Here is a 24,289-nt window from a genome sequence, read left to right as displayed (position 1 = left end):
TTCCTCACAAAACATGAAACCAATGAATGTATGCAATTTCTTCAAAATTTTGAAGTATCATTGTCATACTCTCAAAAATAATAAAAAGACTCTTATCTTCATATATTGGGACATATTATTTATTTTTATTGTTATTTATTTGTTTTTTTAAACCCTCAACTAGTTATTCACTTTTTGGCCTTTTCTCTCTCTTTTGTTTGTATAATAGAATAAACACATACTAAAAATAAAAAGACTAATCATCACATTTTTGGACACACCTCATCAAGTATATCATATTGAATTCTTAATAAACTTTGCACACACACCCCTTTATCACTTTAAAAAAAATTTTTTTTTTGCATGTTTTAATTTATTTTTAATCCTCTGTCCATTATTCATTGATTTTTTTGTCCTTTTCGCTTTTATTTTTAAAACACAAAAATGTTATTTGCATTGAACTTATCTATACAACTGAAAACCAATAAAACCAATTATAAAAGACAGACTTCAGTTTTCATATTAATTGTATGTTCTAAAAATGTAAATATAACAAATTAAGTCCATCAATACTCAGAACGGTACAATAACAATAATAATAGTGTGTAACATTGTTGCTGCATTAAACTCTAGAGCTATTATTTTGAAGTCGAACTAGTTAAACCGGAAGTCACTGTCTGTTAGTTTGTGCTCACGTCACAGAACTAATCTCCAGCTGGGAAGGAAAGCTTCAACTGCGCATGCGCCGCTCACCGGGCTGTACAGAGGAGCAAACCGAGCGCCTCCTTGTTCACATCATAACTTTATTATAATCTGATCATCAGGAAGGTGAAACTGTTCCCTTTAAAGTTCACCTTCACCGAACAAACACCACCACCGGGAGGTCCCGTCACCAGGTTCAAACGCACCTTTACAGCCTCAGCCAATCACAGAGAGTTTGTAACATTGATCGCTGATTGGCTGAAATTGAATCCCATAAAGATTGTGTTAACTGTACTTTCTCTAAATCTGAGTTTATATTATATTATTAAACTTTATACTGAATAATCCTATTAATTGATTGGATTTTAAGAGTCATATTAGCAGCATAATGTCTCATCATTTGAAATGACTGATCTCTGCTGAATAAAATAAATAAAACAGAATTAATAAAATAAAACAGAATTAAAGATCGTTTTCACTCAGATGAGGCCTCCAACTAACGATTACTGTTTAATAAATCATTTAGTCTACAGCATGTCAGAAAATAGTGAAAAAATCAGATATCTTTTGTCCAAAAATATTAAATTTACTGTGATATAAAACAGAAATCAGGGAACGATTGGCAGAGTTGCTTGATAAATCACTTTAACGATTAATCAGTTATCAAAATAATTAAATCAATCATATATCAATAAATATACCTTAATAAGTACTCCATCATATATATTTAAAGTGACAATTTGATGACCTTTGAAACTGTTAAACTTGGTGTAAGACATCATTCATTCTGGGAAATCTTCATGGAAATTTGACACTATTTTCTGATATTTCAGAGACAAAACAATTTATATAAAACCAAAAATAATAATCCGCAGATTAATCAATAAAGAAAACTTGTTTTTTTGCAGGGAGAATTAATATATCAATTTAGAAATCACAAAACAATGACAGATATTGTCCAGAAACCGTCACAGGTACTGCATTTAGTATAAAACAATATGCTCAAATCATAATATTGACGAAATTTAGCGCAAGTTTGGAGCGTTATTTAGCCTCCTTCATGACCAGCTAGTAAGACATGGTTGGTACCGATGGATTCATCAGGTTTTATTGTTTATATGATACTAGTATCTTCACTCTAGCTTTAAAACTGAGCCGTTACAACCTCAAAAAGATCAATAGCGTTAATGCGTTAAAGAAATTAGTGGCGTTAAAATGAATTTGTGTTAACGCGTTAACTTTGACAGCCCTAGATCTAAATATCCATCAAACACTCAACAGATGATTTACTGTGGAAACAGACGCTCTTAGTCTCATTTCATTCTCAACATCCAATGTGCAGCAGTAAATATATGCAGCAGTACACGCCATCGTAGTGAGAAAACAATGGGCTAAAAAAGGCCCTTTTAGTTCTTTGAAAAGTAGTCCCGGGACTAAAATTACCAGGAACGTCTTAATGGAAATGCGTCTTTTATTAACAAATGTGCAAATCAAACCATCAATGTGTATTAAAATCTGATATGTCCTCTTCCTCTGTGTTCCTTTGTTAACTTCTCTGACTCAGCTTCCGGTACAGTTGGATGGTCATGAGCTGAACTTCAGGATCTCCAGGTTTGATGTCGATAGCTCTCAGGAAGAAGTCCAAGGCGTCGTCCAGCTTCCCTTTGCTTTGGTGCTCCTTCCCTCTGGTGACCAGGGAGTCGAAGCTCTCCTCCTCGAACGGGACGACACCCTTCGTCCCGTTCGTCTTGACTCCTGAATCAGCGGTGCACTGATCCATTTTTTCGTCGGAGGCTAGCTCGGGCGTGCTGCTCGACTCCTCCATGCTGCTCGACTCCTCCATGTTGCTTGACCTCTCCATGTTGCTGCTCGTTTCCTGTCCAGACTCATCGATGGCATCTGCTGATTCAGAGCACTCCTCATCTTCCTCATCCTCATCAGCCATATCTTGGTCGATGTCTTCGATCATGGACTGAAGGAGGGACCGGCTTGAGGCCACGGAGGTGTTTCCTCCAACGCTCTTTCTTGACCGGAGAGGGGCGGGGACAGATTTAGGTGTGGAGGCTCCAAGAACCTGGAAGGAGTTGTTGAGTTCTCTCCTATCCTCCTCCTCATCATCGTCGTCTTCGTCACTATCATAAATCACTGCTCCTCTTTTCTTCTTGTTAGTCACAATAGAATTATCCATCGACTCGTCGACGTTATTGAGACTTTGGCTGAGTGCTTCTTGATGTTGTCTCTCAGAAAGGGATTTATGAACGTTGAAACTTCCCTCCATCTGCAGCTGTGACAGCAGCTTCCTCTCCTCTTCTTCGGTCTCCTGATGATCCAGGACATCGTGGTCTGAGAACATGTCACTGTCCTCAAGTTGTAAATTGAAGTTGCCTTCAAAGGATTCCAGCTCTGTGCTGACTCTGGATGATGGATCTGCCTTGCCAGCATCCCAATCAAGCTTCAAGACAGAAAGTCTTTTGTTCTTCAGGGGTACGACGTCTTCATCAACTGATGTATCGTGCGCCAGGCTGCCGTCACCTGCTGAAGCAACTGCAGCCTCAGACATCGCAGACTTCTCTTGAACGGAGGTATCATGCATATCACCTGCTGCAGCATCACTGGTCTCCGACGTCCCCAAAGACTCCTCAATCACCTCCTGATGGGAGGCGTCTTCTTCTTCCAAGTAACTCCTCTCCTGCTTAACAGACGGGTGTTTCGGGGAATACAGGTTCTCCTCGGCGAGCTTGTCTTGGCTTACTTCTACAACAGGTTGATCTTCTGACATACTCTCATCTGCAGTTAGATCAACAATTTGGTCACTTGGTTTCTGTTGGCCATCTTCTTTGTCAGAACCAGATTGGTCCAACTGCACCACAACCGGTGACCCGTTGAAGTTCATCAGCTCCTGGGCCTTCTGGACCCTCCCTTCAGTGTAGTGGTGGGCCTCTTGGTCCTCCATTGCAGACTTGTCCATCAGTTCTTGAAGGGAGGCATCAGCCATATCACCTGCTGCAGCATCACTGGTCTCCGACATCACCAAAGACTCCTCAATCACCTCCTGAGGGGAGGCGTCTTCTACTTCCAAGTAACTCCTCTCCTGCTTGACAGATGGGTGTTTCGGGGAATACAGGTTCTGCTCAGCAAGCTTGTCTTGGTTTACTTCCAAGACAGGTTGATCTTCTGACATACTCTCATCTGCAGTTAGATCAATAACTCGGCCATTCAGATTCTGTTGGCTGTTCTCTTTGTCAGAACCAGACTCGTCCAACTCCACCACAACCGGTGACCCGTTGAAGTTGTGGTCATGCTGTGGAAAGGAAGGACTTGGTCTTGGATTTCTTGTTTTTTTCTCATTAGACCGCTCTCGGTTGTTCTCGGCTAGAGGTTGTCTGAGCCAGGCCGGTTCTGTGCTTGATGTCATGCTCTCCGCCAGCTGCATCTGTAACTCTGACTCAGCCTTCATCAGCTCCTGGGCCTTCTGGACCCTGCCTTCAATGTAGTGGTGTGCCTCTTGGTCCTCCGGGGCCTCGTCGTGGTTGACGTCGAGGGAAAACATGAGGTCGTGGTCAGAGATCCCAAACATCTCCATGGCGTGGAGGTGGGCAATGTGCTCGTCCAGTTCAGGGTCTGTCCGTCGGTGTCTGGAGTGCAGGGCTTGAAGCTGCAGCTGTGTGGACGAGGACCGTGTCTCCTCCAGGATGAAAAGTTCCTTCAACTCCTGCTTGCTGAAGTACCGAAAAGGGTTCTTCTTGTCTCCGGTACTCTGCCTGATGAGGGAGTCTTTGAAAACCTGCCGTCTGTAGATCTTCTCCTCCACCGTGCCGCAGGTGATCAGCCGGTAGATGATGACGTTTTCCGTCTGGCCGATGCGGTACGCCCTGTCGACAGCCTGGGCGTCTGTTGCTGGGTTCCAGCTGGGATCGTAGATCACGACTCGGTTTGCTGCCGTCAAAGTGATACCAACCCCTCCAACCTGGGTGGTCAGGAGGAAGACAGAGTAACTGTTGTCTGTCTGGAACCGAGTGATGAGCCTTTCTCTCTCTGCAATCTGAGTTACTGTCCCATCCAGTCTCATTACTTTGAAGCCTCTGTTCCCCAGGATGCGTTGGATGATGTCAAGCACTTTCCTGTAATGAGCGAAGACCAGCGTGCGGTGTCCTTCCTTTCTGAGTCTTTCAAGAAGTTCAAACAGAAAGATGAGTTTCCCAGACTCTGATATCAAGGTGTCATCAGGAACGTTAGCGATGCTGCCTGTGTCTGCCTCCATGTTGTCATTCTGCTGACTTTCAGCTGTACTTTCATCCAAGCCTAACTTGGCTATGGCTGCAGCAGAGAGCAGTCTTGGGTGGTCGCACAACTTTTTCATTATGTTTAGTTCAGCTAGAGGCGATTTGGTCGTCATGAGCAACTCCTTGATTTGGTCCAGTGAAATGAACTGCCTGTATATGTCTTCCTGAACAGAGCTCAGGTAAGTCCAGATGATCAGGTCGTTCTTTCTCGTCAGCGTGGGCATGACTGCTCCAGAGTCTTTTGGAGGGTTTGGCACTTGGCTGTCCTTGTTGTTTGAATATTCCTCTTTGCATGGACGTGTCCCGTTCATTTTGTTCTTCTGAACTTCTGCTTTTGTCCTGCGGAGGAAGTAGGGTTTTATTATGGCCATGAGGTTCTCAGACATCCGAAACCCGAGGGCTTTTTCCCCCGGAGTGGAGTCCTTCTCTCTGGCCCGGGTGATGGGGTTCTCGTACTCTGTTTTGAATGTTTTAGCTGTGCCGAGGAGAGTGCCTCGGCAAGCAAAGTCATAGAGAGCCCACATTTCTTTCAGGTTGTTCTGGACTGGAGTGCCTGTGAGAAGAACTCGGTTTTTTGAAGGTATGTTGGAGGCACTTTTGGCTGTTTTGGCGGATGTGTTTTTTATCTTGTGTGCCTCATCCAGGATCACGTAGTCCCATGTGAACTCTCTGCCATTGTATGATGACAACTGCTGCCAGTTATTCAGGAGCATAGTGTATGTGGTGATGATGACGCCACTTCTCCTCTGAACTTTCTCCAAATTCCTGGTCCTCTCTTTGCCGGTACCGTGAAACTCCTTGACCCTCATGCCGGGAGTCCATTTGGCAAACTCCTTGGTCCAGTTTGTGATGAGTGAAGTCGGCATGATCAGCAGCGTGTGCTTAGCCAGCTCGCTGTCATACATGCCAGAGAGGAACGATATCACCTGGATGGTTTTACCAAGGCCCATGTCATCTGCCAAGATCCCACCTTTACGACCATCTCTGTAGAGACTGTACAGGAAGGCCACTCCATTTCTCTGGTAGTCATAAAGCTTGTCATATAACTCTTTGAAAAGCATTAAACCACTGCCATTAACATCGACAAAGTCTTCATCTTCATCCTCCGAGTCAATCTGACCAATAAGTTCTTCGAGTTTCTTTATCCTCCTTTCAAGTTTTTCACTCTGGTGAATGTCGTACGCCTGTTTGAGCAACTTCAGCGCTTTCTTTAGGTCCCCTTGTTTGGCAACATCTTTACCATCTTGAATTAACCTGAAAGAAAAAAAAGACAGGACATCAGTGGGTTATTAATAAAGCCCCGTTTCCACCGCAGGAAGTTACCCCGGGAACTTAGAACCTTTTGAGGAACTCATTGCGTTTCGAACGCAGGGACCAGGGTCTAAATTAAGTTCCAGGGACATTTTACGGGGCTTTTTTACTCCCCCCCCCAAAAGACCCCAACCGTGGGGTAGAACTTTCTGAAAGTACTGTAACTTTTGGGGTGGAAGCCCACGTTACAGCGTTTGTTTACGAAACTTGCCGGAAGCTTCTGCTAGCTAGCTAGCTACCGGCTTAACATTAGCATACCAAAACTACCATCACAAAGTAAAACTTCTCCGAAGAGAAGAGACATTATCGGCCTAATGTCACCTGTGTTCTCCTTCAACTAACGAATTAACTAACTATAAGCCGACAGACACCGCGGTGCGACGACTGGGGCCCCCCCTGTCCACACCGCCAGGAGCTGCCGCTGACAGCAGCCCACCGAGTCGGTCCATGTGCGCCACGGCTTGGGAGTATAACCGAATTAGATAGTTAATCATTTAGTTAGCTAATTAAAGGAGAACACAGGTAACATTAAAGAGTTAAACACTTTGAACAATGTGGCATGGATAAAGATCTTGTTTTTTGTAATATTTAATTTCTTAGTTACCTGTGGTAGGCATCCATCTTGTCGTCTGTATCCACGGACAAACACCTGTCGAGACAAGCTCGGGGTTAGAAAAACCGTCACAGGTACACTCATCCAAACTACGCAGTGGAGGAAGAGTACTCCGATGATTTAAAATGATCAATACAACATCTAAAAATCAAGTTTATTTAAGTAAAAGTACACAAGTATTGTCAGCTTTGTGTAGTTAAAGTATCAGTAGTGAAAGTACACAAGTATTCACAGCTTCGTGTAGTTAAAGTATCAGTAGTGAAAGTACACAAGTATTCACAGCTTCGTGTAGTTAAAGTATCAGTAGTCAAAGTACACAAGTATTCACAGCTTCGTGTAGTTAAAGTATCAGTAGTAAAAGTACACAAGTATTCACAGCTTCGTGTAGTTAAAGTATCAGTAGTCAAAGTACACAAGTATTCTCAGCTTCGTGTAGTTAAAGTATCAGCAGTAAAAGTACACAAGTATTCACAGCTTTGTGTAATTAAAGTATCAGCAGTAAAAGTACACAAGTATTCTCAGCTTTGTGTAGTTAAAGTAACAGTAGTTAAAGTACACATGTATGCTCAGCTTCATGTAGTTAAAGTATCGGTAGTAAAAGTACACAAGTATTCTCAGCTTCATGTAGTTAAAGTATCAGTAGTAAAAGTACACAAGTATTCTCAGCTTCATGTAGTTAAAGTACACAAGTATTCTCAGCTTCATGTAGTTAAAGTATCAGTAGTAAAAGTACACAAGTATTCTCAGCTTCAAGTAGTTAAAGTATCAGCAGTAAAAGTACACAAGTATTCACATTCACGTAGTTCACTACCCTTACGAAAAAGTAGTATACTTCAAGTTAATTTTATGAAGTGTACTTAAAAAAAGTTCAAGTATATTTCCCAAGTATACTTTATGTAGTGAGTATACTAATATCAATGTACTAGTAGTATACTTGTAAGTGTGCTACTTCAATACTTCTTGGGACCCAATTCTTTGTTAATAAAAGTATACTTTTAAGTGTAGGAAAAGGAATCTATGATTACACAGCTAGTTTACATCTAAGTGTATTTTGCACTACAACTTTATGAAGTGAAGCAAGTAATACAAGTATACTTGTAAGTCTTCTTTTACTTATAGTACTTAGCCAATGATTTATGTATTACATAAAGAGACTTGAAAATAAATAAATAAAATGAGTTTTCCTTGCATGCCTCCACGATGAACGGAGAATGCAAACATGTAGATTAAAGTAAATTCATATCAAAACATACATTTACAAACTCTCACACACTTAAATAGGCTACTTTATCAAAAAGTAAGCACACACAGTATAAGCCAAGTATACTTAGACTTTTCTAGACTAAAAAGTAAACTAAAAGCATACTCTCTTATTTTAGGTTTAAAAGAAGTATTCTAATAGCACACTTGAATAAACTTCTTTTTGGTAAGGGTACTCCCCAACACTTCTTTTTACATTAAAATACATATGATTATAACCTATGATATGATGCAGTTCACCCTCAACTATTAGACATCGTTGTCAAAAGTAACGTCACATAGAAAGTAAAGTAACGTCACTCAGAAAGTAAAGTAACGTCACATAGAAAGTAACGTAACGGTAAAAGTAGAAATTGGTCTCTTCTTTAGGACAGCTGAAGGGAGATGCCATCGCAGTAACAGCGACTTGTTTACTTCCGGTACTTCGTGTATACAAAGCATCTAAAATTGGCTCCACATTGATAAACTACAACATTAAAGTATTTTACATGTATTCATGTAGTTCGTGATAAAAACACAGTAATGTAGAAGTTTATAATAATACAACAGTGTGAAATGAGTCATTCTGCGTAGTACTTATACTTTGAATACTTTAAAAGGTCCCATATCGTGCTCATTTTCAGGTTGTATTTTGTGTTTCTTCTAGAACATGTTTACATGCTGTAATGTTAAAAAAGAAACTTTATTTTCCTCATGTACTCTCTGCCTGAATAAACCTATATTCACCCTCTGTCTGAAACGCTCCGTTTTAGTGCATTTCAACGGAATTGCAACAGAATTACGTTGCTAGGCAACAGCTTGGGTCCATGTTTACGTCCTGTCAGCTGATGTCATTTACATCCACTGCTACAGGAAATAAAGTGGGACACACTTAGAATGTTTACGTTTAAAACCCTGTAATGGTCTAAATATTGTATATTTGTGACATCACAAATGGACAGAAATCCTAACGGCTTGTTTCAAAGGCACAATTTCTGAATACGTGCTGTGTGTGTATTTCTCCGTATATTGAGTGTTTTGATAGTTTAACAGTATTTATAAAGCACTTAAACCTGCTTTATATTATAAAAGACATGAGAATCTTACTTTTTACAATATGGGCCCTTTAAGTACATGTTGCTGATAATACTGTTAGTGATGTAACTTTATGAATTCAGAACTTTTAATGTTGGAGTAGCGATATTTTAAACGACAGATATTATATTGTAAATGAGAATTGGTTCTCAATTGATTTTACCTGGTTAAATAAAGGTCAAATAAATAAAAATATAGGCTCTCTTCTACCACTGTAACATCACGTTACATATTTAGACGTTTGTTCGTACATATGTTGTAGTATTCACTGTTAGCATGTTAGCATGACGAGGCTACACTGTCAGTCATGTAGTTGTAGTGGCGTTAGCACTGATGCTAACAGTTAGCACTGATACTAACTAGCCATTCGTGACATCATCGTGATCTTTACTCACTTATCCAGTTTGTCGGAAATCTCCGCAACGTTGTCGTCATCTTGATGGACATCCATCCTGACAATGTGAGCTTTACACCGGCACAGAACCAATGAAGCTGCTGCTGTTAGCTGTTAGCTGTTAGCTGTTAGCTGCTAGCTGCTGCTCTGCTGAAGGGAGAAGTTGGAGATGTTGTGGTTTGGTTTGAACCCGCAGCTTTTAGTCCCGCCAAATGGTTCCAGCCAATCAGAGAGAGAGGAGGCTGTAGTGACGCATTAGTGACGCTACACGTCGTTGTCCAATCGGGTAACAGCCGGGTACAGTGGGCGGGATCAACAGAAAAGCACAGCCAATGAGCAGCGTTGACTCAGGCCGGAGCCGGAAGAGGCAAGCTGTTCTCTTTTTTTCTTCTTCTTCTTCTTTTTTCACAACTTTATTGAGCTTTTTTGAATAATTTTTTTTTTTTTTACATCATAACGTTTGTGTTTTTTTATTTCAAAATGACAGTATCCATAGTAACAGCAGAAAACATAAAAAAACATTTACATACAGAAGAAGCATAGCGAAAACATAAACATAGAGCTGTGACAAACATAAAAGGACAACAGAAATTAAACAAAACCAACATCAAATAAAAAAACAACAACAATGAGAATTAATAAATAAATAGGAAAAAGACCACGCGAGAGTATGACAATAATTTCACTTAAAAACTTTAAAGATATGTTTTCATTGCTTTTTTGTTTTGTGAGGAAGAAATGTTGACAGATATAATTCCATTTCTTTCATAAATACAAAGAAATTAGGCTTTTTTTTGGTAAATTTACATTTGTGAATGTGCAATTTATATCTATGTCACTCTTTAACTTCTGTAAGAAATGTTTCACTGGATAGAATCTGTGAATCAACTTAAATTTCACCTCTTTAACCTTTTATCTTTTCACCATCTTTTTTTTCACATCTTTTTGTCAACGTTTTTCAGATCTTTTGTTTCGGACATTTTTCAGACTTTTTTTTCAGACTTTTTTGTCCGACATTTTTTAGATCTTGTTTTTCAGACTTTTTTGTCCTACATTTTTCAGATCTTTTGTTTCGGACATTTTTCAGACTTTTTTTTCAGACATTTTTTCAGATCTTTTTTTTCAGACATTTTTTCAGATCTTTTTTTTCACATCTTTTTGTCAACGTTTTTCAGATCTTTTGTTTCGGACATTTTTCAGACTTTTTTTTTAGACTTTTTTGTCCGACATTTTTTGAACTTTTTTTTCGGACATTTTTCAGATCTTTTTTTTCAGTCTTTTTTATCCGAAATTTTTTCACATCTTTTTGTCAACGTTTTTCAGATCTTTTGTTTTGGACATTTTTCAGACTTTTTTTTCAGACATTTTTTCAGATCTTTTTTTTCAGACTTTTTTGTCCGACATTTTTTAGATCTTGTTTTTCAGACTTTTTTGTCCTACATTTTCCAGATCTTTTGTTTCGGACATTTTTCAGACTTTTTTGTCCGACATTTTTCGGATCTTTTGTTTCGGACATTTTTCAGACTTTTTTTTCAGACATTTTTTCAGATCTTTTTTTTCAGACTTTTTTGTCCGACATTTTTTAGATCTTGTTTTTCAGACTTTTTTGCCCTACATTTTCCAGATCTTTTGTTTCGGACATTTTTCAGACTTTTTTGTCCGACATTTTTCAGATCTTTTGTTTCGGACATTTTTCAGATCTTTTTTCAGACATTTTTTCAGATCTTTTTTTTCACATCTTTTTGTCAACGTTTTTCAGATCTTTTGTTTCGGACATTTTTCAGACTTTTTTTTTAGACTTTTTTGTCCGACATTTTTTGAACTTTTTTTTCTGAAATTTTTCAGATCTTTTTTTTCAGTCTTTTTTATCCGAAATTTTTTCAGATCTTTTTGTCAACGTTTTTCAGATCTTTTGTTTCGGACATTTTTCAGACTTTTTTTTCAGACATTTTTTCAGATCTTTTTTTTCAGACTTTTTTGTCCTACATTTTCCAGATCTTTTTTTTCAGTCTTTTTTATCCGACATTTTTTCAGATTTTTTTTTCAGACTTTTTTGTCCGACATTTTTCAGATCTTTTGTTTCGGACATTTTTCAGACTTTTTTTTCCGACATTTTTTCAGATCTTTTTTTTCCGACATTTTTTCAGATCTTTTTTTTCACATCTTTTTGTCAACGTTTTTCAGATCTTTTGTTTCGGACATTTTTCAGACTTTTTTTTCAGTCTTTTTTAGATCTTTTGTTTTGGACATTGTTCAGACTTTTTTGTCCAACATTTTTTCAGATCTTTTTTTTCAGACTTTTTTTTCAGACATTTTTTCAGATCTTTTTTTTCAGTCTTTTTTGTCCGACTTTTTTCAGATCTTTTTTTCAGACTTTTTTTCAGATCTTTTTTTTCAGACTTTTTTGTCCTACATTTTCCAGATCTTTTTTTTCAGTCTTTTTTATCCGACATTTTTTCAGATTTTTTTTTCAGACTTTTTTGTCCGACATTTTTCAGATCTTTTGTTTCGGACATTTTTCAGACTTTTTTTTCAGTCTTTTTTAGATCTTTTGTTTTGGACATTGTTCAGACTTTTTTGTCCAACATTTTTTCAGATCTTTTTTTTCACATCTTTTTGTCAACGTTTTTCAGATCTTTTGTTTCGGACATTTTTCAGACTTTTTTTTCAGTCTTTTTTATCCGAAATTTTTTCAGATCTTTTTTTTCTGACTTTTTTTTCTGACATTTGTCAGATCTTTTGTTTCGGACATTTTTCAGACTTTTTTTTCAGACATTTTTTCAGATCTTTTTTTTCAGACTTTTTTGTCCTACATTTTCCAGATCTTTTTTTTCAGTCTTTTTTATCCGACATTTTTTCAGATTTTTTTTTCAGACTTTTTTGTCCGACATTTTTCAGATCTTTTGTTTCGGACATTTTTCAGACTTTTTTTTCCGACATTTTTTCAGATCTTTTTTTTCCGACATTTTTTCAGATCTTTTTTTTCACATCTTTTTGTCAACGTTTTTCAGATCTTTTGTTTCGGACATTTTTCAGACTTTTTTTTCAGTCTTTTTTAGATCTTTTGTTTTGGACATTGTTCAGACTTTTTTGTCCAACATTTTTTCAGATCTTTTTTTTCAGACTTTTTTTTCAGACATTTTTTCAGATCTTTTTTTTCAGTCTTTTTTGTCCGACTTTTTTCAGATCTTTTTTTCAGACTTTTTTTTCGGACATTTTTCAGATCTTTTTTTTCAGTCTTTTTTATCCGACATTTTTCAGATCTCTTTTTTCAGACTTTTTTCAGACTTTTCTTTCAGAATTTCTTTCACCAAAACCTGCAGACAGACACAACTGTTGGATTAAATAATCTCTGTGGAGTCGAGCAGAAACACCTGTCAACGGCACAATATAGTCTGTGTACAGTATACTGATATAGGAAGAAATTAAGGAAGTTCAACAGTGGGTGTAAAATCCAGTAAGACAGCTCATTATAGTTTCATATAATGAGGAAGAAATAAACATGACCATAAAAGGGAAAGATCTTCAAGTCGACTCCAAACCAGGTGACAAATCGTGGACTCAAAAGAGCAAAATCTCTGTTACCTCCCACCAGTTTTATAGCATTAAACCAACCTTAAAATCCAGCTTTGGTGAAAATATCAGAACATCAAATGTTAAACTACTGACACAGCTACAAGTCTCAAAGTGTTTGTTTTAAAGAACATGAGCACAGAAAAACATGACTGTGATCATTGAATTGTCTGTTCATGAATCTGAAATAATACAAATTTTAAGTAGTGTTGAAATGATTGTTTTTAATTAGTTGAGTGGCAGTAAATAATTTCTTGCATAAGTAAGTTCACTTTCTACTACCTAAAGTACACATTTGCAAATGAGTCAACATAACTGGTTGAAATGAATGAGCAATACTCACCATCAGATTTAAAAACCAGTCCAACGTTTCCAGGGTTATATAACTGCCTTACTGCTGAATCAAAAACAAATATGTACTCTCACTTTGTCTGGGCTTCAACTTCGACCATTAAATATTGGGGTAGAAGTAGAAATCAATAAAATCAGTCAGTCAGTCCTTTAATTTGTTCACTTTTTTGTTATTGCCACCTGAGCCAGGTCGTAACACTTGTACTTCTTATATTGTAGTTAATAATGCTATTTACGTCTTTACATGACTGTGTGTTTTATATCATATTGTATACAATTAGCTCAATGATCATGGACTTACTGTTTACATATTGTATGTGTTAAAGCTGGTGGAAACAGTTTCATTTTGACAGGACAGTTGCAAACTCAGCAAAAAACAGTTTGGCTCATTATTGGTGCAGTAAAAGAACAAAGCTGTCTTTACTGTTATCTGTCATAGGTTAACCACTCCTTAGGTTTTTTTTATTATTATATAAAGGAAAAGATCAGCTTTATGTGCTGATGTTTTTTTTGTTCGGCATTATCTTTCGATTTTATCATTTACGATTCATGTTTTTTTGCCCTGTTGGATCAAGGGCCAGAACAAAATGAAAGGAAAACATATTTGGGACATCCTTCTCTGTAAACACTGTAGTTGAATAAACAGGATAAACTCAGGAATACACATAATCTCAAATCAACACCAAGAACATGCTGTTTGCCAATGGTATGTATGAGGAGTGGACGTTGTGGGCTACAGAGCAATTTGTTCGGATAATTTTCAAAAGATTTTTAAGCTGTGCTCCACTCTAGCTCTGACATCACGTGCTCTAGCCCTTAACGACCCACGCAATACACACCCATTATAAAATCTGAAACGGTCTGAAAATTTCACAAAACGTAAACTGCAATTTCGTGAAAACCGTGCCAGCTATCAAAAAATGTCCATTTGGCCAAATAAAGTCCCAAGTCTCGTGACCCGTTTAAACTTTTAATCACATTTCTATGTTAAAGTATGGCGACTCTGTTTGGCCCCAAAGAGGAGTGTTTTTGAGCACTCTTCACATCGATTTTCAATGCATTCCAATGGATCACATTTTCATGACACTGAGGACAACAGAATTTGACCTTTGACATCTAAAGTTGCAATAGGGCAAATTCTGAATGCCTCTGCAAATGCCCTTATAACTTATTAAATTATATATTACATGAATAACAACAATAACAACATTTCTTATCAGAATAAACGTAACTTTGTGCAGTTTGTATCTGATAGAATGTTCAGAACTTTGCACTGAATTGTTATTGGGGCAGTTGTAAATGGCTTTCTAATCAGCAGAAACACAAAACAATATAAAAACTCAAAAACTTTCCTAAGAAATTAATTCTCTAACAGGTTTATCCATTATTTTGTATTTCTATGAAAGGTTATTATGGAATTTTTGCCCAATGATGCCAAAAATATACTACCTACTGCCACTTTAATCATTTGAGGAAAATGTGTGATCAACATTGTTATTGGTATGGCCTCAACATTGATTTCCCAACAACTTAACTGTGCTAATCCTGCAGCACAGCGGGGAACACTACCATCTGAGGTGGGTTTGATTTTTATTTCAGCCATTATCAGTAGGGCGTACTGTAGACAGGCATTCCTTTTTTGGGTGGGTGTTGTTTTTGTTTGAGCCAACTCTCTCCCAAGGGCCTGGGGAAGGGTTTGATCAAGTTTTATGGAGCAGTTTGCTGAAAACAGGAACTTCGTTTCCGAGAAACCACATGCTCCAAAGTAAAAGTTGGCTCACCCAGCAGAATATAAAGGGGAGGTCTGCACTGCAGGGTCTCCTTTATCACACACAGGGACGTGAAGTGCGCCCAGGAGAAGCATTGAAAAGAAACTCCTGCATTAAAGGACTGAAGCTTGCCCTGGACACATCTCTTCTACTGAGGTGGGTTGCTATATAAACAAAGTATTATTATCATTATTGTGGTGATTTAAATGCTTTAAGTGCACGTATTTGGTGTTTCAACCCTATTGAGTTTGTGTGAATTTGTTATTACACAAGAAATTTTGACCAGTGTGCCGGGTGCCGGGGGGATGGGTGGGGGCTAGGGGTGGTACGGGTGGAGGGGGGGGGCAGATTCAGACTGTCTGAGGTCCATAGTGAGGTCATCACTGTAGACCCTTTCGCTGCATGCGTGTCTGTCAGTGGTTGCCATGGTGATTGGGGGGCCGTGAGGAGTGTTTAGTTTCCTGTTAACATACAGTAAGAGTTGAGGGACTTTATTTTGAAAACTAGGTGAATACCTAGTTTCCTGTTATCATACAATGAGAGTTGGAGGCTTTTAATCACAGGTGTAATTAATAACATTAATTATGGCCCTGATCCATTGAAGCCTGGTTTAGAGCATGCTGGCTCACTGAAATGGATACAGTTGTGTGTGTGTGTGTGTGTGTGTGTGTGTGTGTGTGTGTGTGTGTGTGTGTGTGTGTGTGTGTGTGTGTGTGTGTGTGTGTGTGTGTGTGTGTGGCCACTGCTGCAGTGGGGCAGTTTATAATAGGAGTTAACCAGAGACGTACATGTCATAAAAGTGCTTCTATGACAGAAACCGTGACTCCTATCGCTTAGATTGTTCATGAGACCAGTTAGGAGTCTCTGATGAACAAATGGTGAAACATTTGGGTCTGTAGTGTCAAAAATGTGACCTCCTAGTTTCAATGCCTTCCAATACTACTACTGCTTTTGCTATTAATACTACTACTACTATTACTACTACTGCTTTTGCTATTAATACTACAACTATTACTACTGCTGTTGCTGCTACTACTGCTTTTACTACTACTACTGCTGTTGCTGCTACTACTATTACTGCTTTTGCTACTACTACTATTACTATTGATACTGCTGTTGCTGCTACTACTGCTGTTGCTGCTACTACTACTATTGCTACTACTACGATTACTACTACTATAGCTACTACTGCTTTTGCTACTACTATTACTACTACTGTTACTGCTACTACTACTACTACTACCAGCGATGTTACTGCTACCACTACTGCTACTATTACTACTGCTCCTGCAGCTGTTCCTACTGCCTCAACTACTACTACTACTATTACTACAACTCCTACTGCAACTTTCCACCCAAATACCACTTTCTGTGTAACAACTTATAGATTTTAAAGGTTCATTCAGTGAAAATACTATTTCTGTCCAAGCACTTATAGTTTTAAAGGTTTATTTCACCCAAATACGACTCTCTCTCTCTCGCTGTCTCTTTTTGTGTTTAGCAATGCAGTTCATCTGTCTGATATACATACAAAGCATTTTTTCTTTCCGCCTGTTCAGGAAAATTCAAATTGATCACTTTTGACAGTATTACAGTTTAGCTTCCAGCTTTTCTAGCAATGTATTTCAGCTCTTAGCTTCTTTAGCTAATGCAGTTCAGCTTCCAACTCTGCCAGTTGTACATTTCATCTTCTAGGGTTTTCAGCAGTGCAATGTAATGCATTTGACCTTTAATATTTTTAAGCAAGTCATTTCACATTTCTGCATTTTCAGCACTGCTTTGCAATAAATTTCAGCTGTCAGCATTCCCACGCATTTTCAGCAGGAAATGCATTTTCTAGTTCCGTACGTTTTTTGGACTCTAACTACTTCTGCATTCTTTCAGCTACAGAAACCATTCAACTATCACAATATTCAGCTCTTTAAGGACATTAGTGCTATATCTTGGCTTGTTTCAACTATTTATACTTTTTTAAATATTAAGCTTTTCCACATTTTTTTTACAATGTAACTCAATAGAGAAAATCTTCAAATCCTCTTGAACCTACTCCACTTTGAAATGCTACTGCTTCTGCATACTTTCAGCTACAGACTTCATTTAAACTTCAAATGGGTTACAAGTCTTTGACCTATTAAGCTATGATTCCACTTTTTGATTCATTTATTACAGTTTACGTTTTATAACATTTTCAGACCATTTCAGATTTTATAATGGGTGTGTATTGGATGGAATGTTAAAAGCTAGAGCTCGTGACATCACAGCTAGATGGTAGGAAAGCTTTAAAATCTTTTGAAAATTTTCCAAACAAATTGCTCCCTCGCACACAATTTTAATTCTTCATAGATACAATTTGTATTAAATTGTAGGAAATTTTGTGCTGGTCGCAGTCACATAGCTATGGAATCAGTCGGACTTACACATTTGGCGATAAATGCCTGGAAGTGACAGCAACTCCAGGCTACTCTCCCATAGGGACCTATGTTAAATTTGACAAAAACATTTTGGAAGAGAGTAAAAGTTACTAGTTTTTGAAACTGCTGCTGAGGTCACATTTTTGACACTACACACACAAATTTCGTACTATATGTTCATCAGAGAGTCCTTACTCGTCTCATCAAAAATCTAAGCGATAGGAGTCACGTTTATTGTCCGAGAAGCACTTTTATGACATGTATGTCTCCGGTTAACTCCTAATATAAACTGTCTCACTGAGGGTACTTAGCAGTGGCCATCACCACGGCAACCTTTGATTGCTGCTAGACAGACAGCTGATTCACATTAGCCAATCAGTGCAGGCTGATTAACATACACACATACACACACACACACACATACACGCACACACACTCAGGATTTTAAGGCATATGGCCTTTTCCTATCAGTTTCATTCTGAGAACTCAATGGATCAGGGCCATAATTAGGGCCCATGCACTTGAAATTTGGTCAGGACCATCTAAAGACCTTACGGATGAAAAGATATTCAAATCCTGAGTTTTCGTTGATCGGCTTTGCCGAAGCATGGTGGCATACAAAACGACTTGTAGTTTTAAAGGTTTATTCCACCCAAATACTACTCTCTCTCTCCCTCTCTCTGTCTCTCTTTGTGTTTAACAATGCAGTTCATCTGTCAAAGCATTTCGTCTCTCCACCTATTCAGGAAAATTCTAATTTACAACTTTTGACAGTATTACAGTTTAGCGTTCAGCTTTTCTAGCAATGCATTTCAGCTCTTAGCTTCTTTAGGTAATGCAGTTCAGCTTCCAACTCTGCCAGTTGTACATTTCAACTTCTAGGTTTTTCAGCAGTGCCGTGCAATGCATTTGAGCTTTAACATTTTTAAGCAAGTCATTTCACATTTCTGCATTTTCAGCAATGCTTTGCAATAAATTTCAGCTGTCAGCATTCCCACGCATTTTCAGCAGGAAATGCATTTTCTAGTTTAAATAACAATGCTTCTGTTCTGTGTTTCATCTGCAGCTGAAGCTGTGAGTGCTGCTGACGATGGCTAGTCAAGGTAAAGTGAAACTGTTGTCACAGTATGATGTTTCCATGCTGCTGTTTCTTTCCCATGTGTCCTCATTTATACGTCACTTAAAATGGAATGAATAGAAATTGCTTTTACAAAAAATGTAGTGAGTAAACAAATTATGAAAATAGAGGGGAAAAAAGAAATCCTATGGAACTAGAAGAGTGACAGTAAATGTTGGCATGAAAACAGAACTTGAACTGAAAAAGGAAAGATTGGCATTGAAAAAGTTCCACTGAAAAATAAAACAGGCATTAAAAAATATTTGAAATTATTTTGATTACGTCAATTATGTTTTGATTACAATGACAATCTTCTGATTTTTCCATGGCATTCTTTTTTAAATTATTTTATTTTACGCTGACATAGGAACATTTTGAGCAAAAATCCTTTGATCTTCTCAACAAATCTATTATGAAAACAGTTTTTTATCATATTAGGACTTCTTTGGTCACATATTCAACAAGACTCATTGTGTGAATGCTGTAATACAGAGTTCACAGTATGTTACCCAAATCTTTATTCTTCCACTTCTTCTTCTATTTCTTCTGTACATCTTTTGGACTCTAACTACTTCTGCATACTTTCAGCTACAGAAACAGTTCAACTATCAAAATATTCATCTCTTTAAGGACTTTAGTGCTTACATTCAAGTTGTATCTACCTCTTATACTTTTTTAAATCCACACACAGTAGAGAAAATACTACACCGTGGATATGGTCGTGAACGTTTGGTTACTGTGTAACCTTTGTTCTCTATCGCATCAAGACTATCTCTCCAGCCTACATATTCCATATGTATGGGGAATGACCCGCCTGGGTCAGGTGACGTGGATACTTTTTTAAGACACACCGGCACTGCCGGCCACGCCTAGACGCAAGTCTATAAAGCGCATGCGTTGACGTTGGATTATTGCTAGATTTGATCGTAACATGTCTCCGAGCGGCCTCATGCCGGAGAGATCGTCTCTCACTCAGAGAACAAAGGTTACACAGTAACCTAACGTTCTCTATCGTATCGAAACTATCTCTCCAGCCTACATATTCTATATGTATGGGGAACTCTGTAAGACACACCGATAGGAGACGGTGCAGCCCAATAATTATGTACACCCCAACAAACAAACTATTTACAAATGTACACTATTTACACTCCAACCGGTTAACAGGCCCTGCCAGACGCCAAGGCCTCTGCCGGTAGGAAGGCCAGGTCAGCCCGCAAAACGCTAAGCTGACTGAGGGGATACACTTATCGCCCCAACAGGGGTACCTGATAAAGACGGCCCAGCCCTATGGGCGGGTAAGATCAAGTCACATCCGGGTTGCACCTAGCACCGACTCACCAAAGGAGGTCCCGGATGCAACATTTAAGCGGTAGAATCTGGTGAAGGTAGATAGAGCTGACCATGTGGCTGCTGTGCAAATCTCGTCTAGAGAGGCACCCCGCCACAGTGCCCATGAGGTCGCTACACCTTGTGTCGAGTGCGCATGCACCCCCGGTAGCAACGGCCCATCCGTCTCCTTGTAAGCCTGCTGGATTGTCTCAACAATCCAAAGTGACAACCTTGACTTTGACAATGGCCTACCCAAGCACTCCGGTTTGAAACAAACAAACAACTGGTCAGTTTGTCTGAGGGCGGCTGTGGCTCAGAGAGTAGAACAGGTTGTCCACCAATCGTAAGGTCGGTGGTTTGATCCCCGGCTGCTCCGGGTCACATGTCGATGTGTCCTTGAGCAAGACACTTAACCCCAAATTGCTCCCGAAGGCATAGCCATCAGTGTGTGAATGAGTATTTAGATTAGATCCTGATGGGCAAAGTTGGCACCTTAGTAGCCTCTGCCATTTGCCCTTTCTACTCCCCTCTCTTGAGGGGAGTAGAAAGGGCAAAGCTCAACTGACTCGCCTATGTGCATTTCAGAGAGTATTTTAGGGAGCAAAGCTTGATTAGGGCGAAGGATTACTCCCTGCACCATTCAGCAGAAACCTGCAGCAGCTTTCATGAATAGATAGAGCCTGCAGCTCCCCCACTCTCTTTGCAGAGGTCACTGTCAGAAGGAAGGCTGTTTTAAGTGACAGCCATTTCAGCTCTGCAGATTCAATAGGCTCAAAAGGGGGGTGCTGCAATGCCCCCAGGACGCGGTCCAAATCTCAGAGGAGCACAGCTGGCCCTCTACTATGAGCTGTAAGCCTATGAACCCCTTTGAGGAACTGCAAGATCAGAACACAGCAGCTCTCGGGGAGTCTGAGCTCCTCAACCCGAGCAGCCTCAATAGCAGCCACTATACCTCTGAGGGTGGTGGAGGACTTCCCTGCATCCAACTGTTCCCGCAAAAATCGCAGGATGTCATGAGCTGTATAGGCAAAAGGGTCCACCTGGTGTGCCTCACACCTTGACAGGAACACCCCCCACCGATAGGAGTAGGCTACCCTAGTTGAGGGCGCCCAAGCCCCTTGGAGGGTTGTGACTACCCGCTCTGGCAACCCCATAACATCTCTCAAGCGGGCAGGAGAGGAGTCCGAAACCTCTCTTAACAATGCTTTCTGCGACTACAGCGTGTAGACACAGACCTATGTGCTCCGTACCCGCGGGAGCAGGATAAGAACACACACACACACACACACAACGGTCAACGTTCGCTGCTGTAGCCGACTTAACGACACAGCAGACAAACTGCCTCTGGACGCGTTAGCGACTCTCGCAATACGTCCTGAAAGCCCCGGTACCCCGGTCAACCGGATAAGCCGCCACACAGCGCACCGGAGACACGGTTACCAGACAGGGACAACAGCAGTCCAGGGAGGGCTGCCAAAGACAGACTCCCGCTCCTTACACCAAGTAAGTGGACTCGATGCTGTAACTCTGATTCAGTATTCTGGTTTGGTTTAGCTTTTTCACTTTCTTCTTTCTCTGATCACACGGACTGCGCCTGCTCCAAAATGGAGATCAAAATGGCAATGATCCCACGCCAACGCATGCGCTTTATAGATTTGCGTCTAGGCGTGGCTGGCAGTGCCGGTGTGTCTTAAAAAAAGTATCCACGTCACCTGACCCAGTGGGGTCATTCCCCATACATATGGAATATGTAGGCTGGAGAGATAGTCTTGATACAATAGAGAACCTCTTCGTTTAAGGCTACCTGTAACTCCACAAACTATTAGTTAGCTAAATGCTATGCTCCTAAGTAACACTATCACTAGTTAGCTTGACATGCTAAACATTGCAGCTCATGTTAGAGCAGTTAAACACTCAGATGAGTCCATTCCTAACACTTTTTCCAAACTCTTCAAATTATTTTACAGTGTATGCACAGCGCTTCAACATATGTAGAAATCCAGAGCGTGACAGACCTCCATGCCTAGTTACGGTTGCTAAGCTATGATTGGATTATCACTGTTTGGGCGAGGGGTTTAGCATTTGGTCAGTTTGGCAACTTCTAAAATTCATGACAATAAGTGATTTAAATATAATTCCGAGATAAATGTTTTGCTTTTTCGCTCTCCATTGGCAAGTTTTTATTTTTCCCTATAAAGCATTCATTCCCATTTTGTCTATTTTCAAAAAGCTTTGGGAATACATCGATTGATTAGTGATGTCATTTGGTTTATACTTAACATTGTTCCTATCTTTGCTTTCTCAAAGTGACCCTTGAAGAATCCAACCTGAAATGGGAGACCTTTAACGGCTCTATCCCCAACGGAGCGGTTTCAATCTACAACGATTACGAAAACCGCACCGACTACGTTGCCAAATATGAGGACCAGCCCGGCTTCTTCTGCCCTGACCTGGATCATTACTGCCACTACTCCCGTGCAGGCAAAGAGCTTCGTAGCTCCACATTTGAGATCCTGGTGAACAAAGATGACTTTGAGTCTTTGGAATGGAAAGTTGGCTCCCACGGTTCAGTGCCTCCAAATGCAGTATACGCCTCCCACAATGAAAGGCATGTTGGGAAGAACAAGTATGGTCTTGGGAAGGTACATGCTAGATATGAGAACTTCTACCATGCCTGGGGAGGTAAAGAGTATGAATACAAGGACTACCAGGTTCTGACCTTTACCCCAGATGTAACCAGCGAGCACATATGTGATGTCAAGTACAAAACTAATCCTACGATCATTAAGCATTCTCCAGAGATCTTGACCAAGTCTAAAATCACCAACAATAGCAACCAGCCAGTGACACAGACAGCCACCCTCTCATACGAAAACAAAGTGGAGCAAAGGTGGGACACCAGCTTTTCTATGAAAGCGGGCGTCACGACTAGAATCACTGCTGGAATCCCAAATATTGTCTCTGCAGATGTTGAGTTTAGCGCGGAGACAACCCTCGAGTCCACGAAGGGGACCACTCATACCAAGTCAACCACCCACTCTGTTGCTGTTGAGTGCAAAGTCCCACCAAAGCACTACTGCAGTGTCAGTATGGTGGGGTATAGGTACAGCGCAGACATCCCTTACACTGCACGCCTCAAACGCACCTACAGGAACGGGGGGACCAGGTCGACGTCCATCACCGGGACCTACAAAGGCATCAGCGTGGGAGAAGTCTGGACTGAGGTGGATCCCTGTCAACCTCTGTAGGCCCTGTCCCTGAAAGAATAATGGAAGAGGCTCCATGAGTTACAGTACCTGACATATTGTATGTTGGATACCCGTAACGAAAAGCTAAAAAAAAAAAAGTTTTATTTTTGCTTTGATTGAGCATTTATCTATTTAACTTTAATTGACTAACCAATTGAAAATTACAGAAATACTTGGAAACATTGTTGTGAAACTGAGGTGAATCGGTATGATTTCTTTCCTTTCATTGAGCTTAGAGTGATTTAGTCTCAGATATGATTTTATTACACATATATAATCCCATATGTCTTTGTGCTCATTTAATAGTGATAACAAGTAGTTGATTTTTTTTTCATTCTTCAATATGTAATCCTGTGTGCTTTTATATTCACTGGCTGGTAAGAATATGTAAGAAAGTTTTCTTTGCTAAAGGTGTTACGTATCTAATAGTTTGTTGATGTTTAGGTTGTTAACCATACATGGATCCGGAGTAAAAAAGTATAAATAAGGGGAGACAACAGATTATAGGGGGCTTTTTTGACTCTGAGGGGATTTTTGACGTTTTCTTTTGGGCTTTTTGAAGCTTTTGAGGATCTTTTGAGATTTTAGTGGGTGTTTTTGTTCCTTTTTGTATCATTATATTCATGTACCCTGTAATCTTCATATTATCTTTAAAAACCAATAAAACTGGATTGTATTCTGTACATTCCAACCAAAGTCCTGTCTTGCTCATCTCTGAGGGTATCTGCTTGGTGTCCTTAAGGTAAGGTAAGAGAGCCCTTCCCCTGGTATAGGCTGACAGTTAAAATGTAATTGTTATGAATTACAATAGCAAAGCTGAATACTTGCTAAGGTTAAAGTTGTGCTGTTCACTTTGTCTTGACTTGCTAAAT

General features: G+C 39.5%; 2 protein-coding genes across 3 annotated transcripts; one reads left to right on the top strand and one right to left on the bottom strand.

Moving 5' to 3' along the window:
• Window positions 1–1,599: 1,599 nt before the first annotated feature.
• ercc6l (excision repair cross-complementation group 6-like) lies at window positions 1,600–9,811 on the bottom strand. Its single transcript, XM_074639650.1, has 3 exons — window positions 9,618–9,811; window positions 6,880–6,924; window positions 1,600–6,218 (listed from the first exon to the last, which is right to left on the bottom strand). The coding sequence occupies exons 1-3, from the start codon at window positions 9,671–9,673 to the stop codon at window positions 2,228–2,230; spliced, it is 4,092 nt and encodes a 1,363-aa protein (XP_074495751.1). The 5' UTR covers window positions 9,674–9,811; the 3' UTR covers window positions 1,600–2,227.
• Window positions 9,812–14,298: 4,487 nt separating this feature from the next.
• On the top strand, window positions 14,299–24,084 carry LOC141770039 (natterin-3-like). Of its 2 annotated transcripts, none has more exons than XM_074639642.1 (3): window positions 14,299–15,465; window positions 18,793–18,823; window positions 22,477–24,084. In XM_074639642.1, the coding sequence occupies exons 2-3, from the start codon at window positions 18,811–18,813 to the stop codon at window positions 23,415–23,417; spliced, it is 954 nt and encodes a 317-aa protein (XP_074495743.1). In that variant the 5' UTR covers window positions 14,299–15,465; window positions 18,793–18,810; the 3' UTR covers window positions 23,418–24,084. The 2 variants fall into 2 exon arrangements, with proteins under 2 accessions (XP_074495743.1, XP_074495742.1); XM_074639641.1 differs by having other exon boundaries at window positions 14,633–15,465; window positions 18,787–18,823; window positions 22,477–24,083.
• Window positions 24,085–24,289: the final 205 nt, after the last annotated feature.

The sequence above is a fragment of the Sebastes fasciatus genome, chromosome 6 (assembly GCF_043250625.1).
Source record: "Sebastes fasciatus isolate fSebFas1 chromosome 6, fSebFas1.pri, whole genome shotgun sequence".
Taxonomy (NCBI): domain Eukaryota; kingdom Metazoa; phylum Chordata; class Actinopteri; order Perciformes; family Sebastidae; genus Sebastes; species Sebastes fasciatus.
The sequence above is the reverse complement of the archived record's forward strand: the minus strand, read 5'-3'. Positions and strand labels throughout refer to the sequence as shown.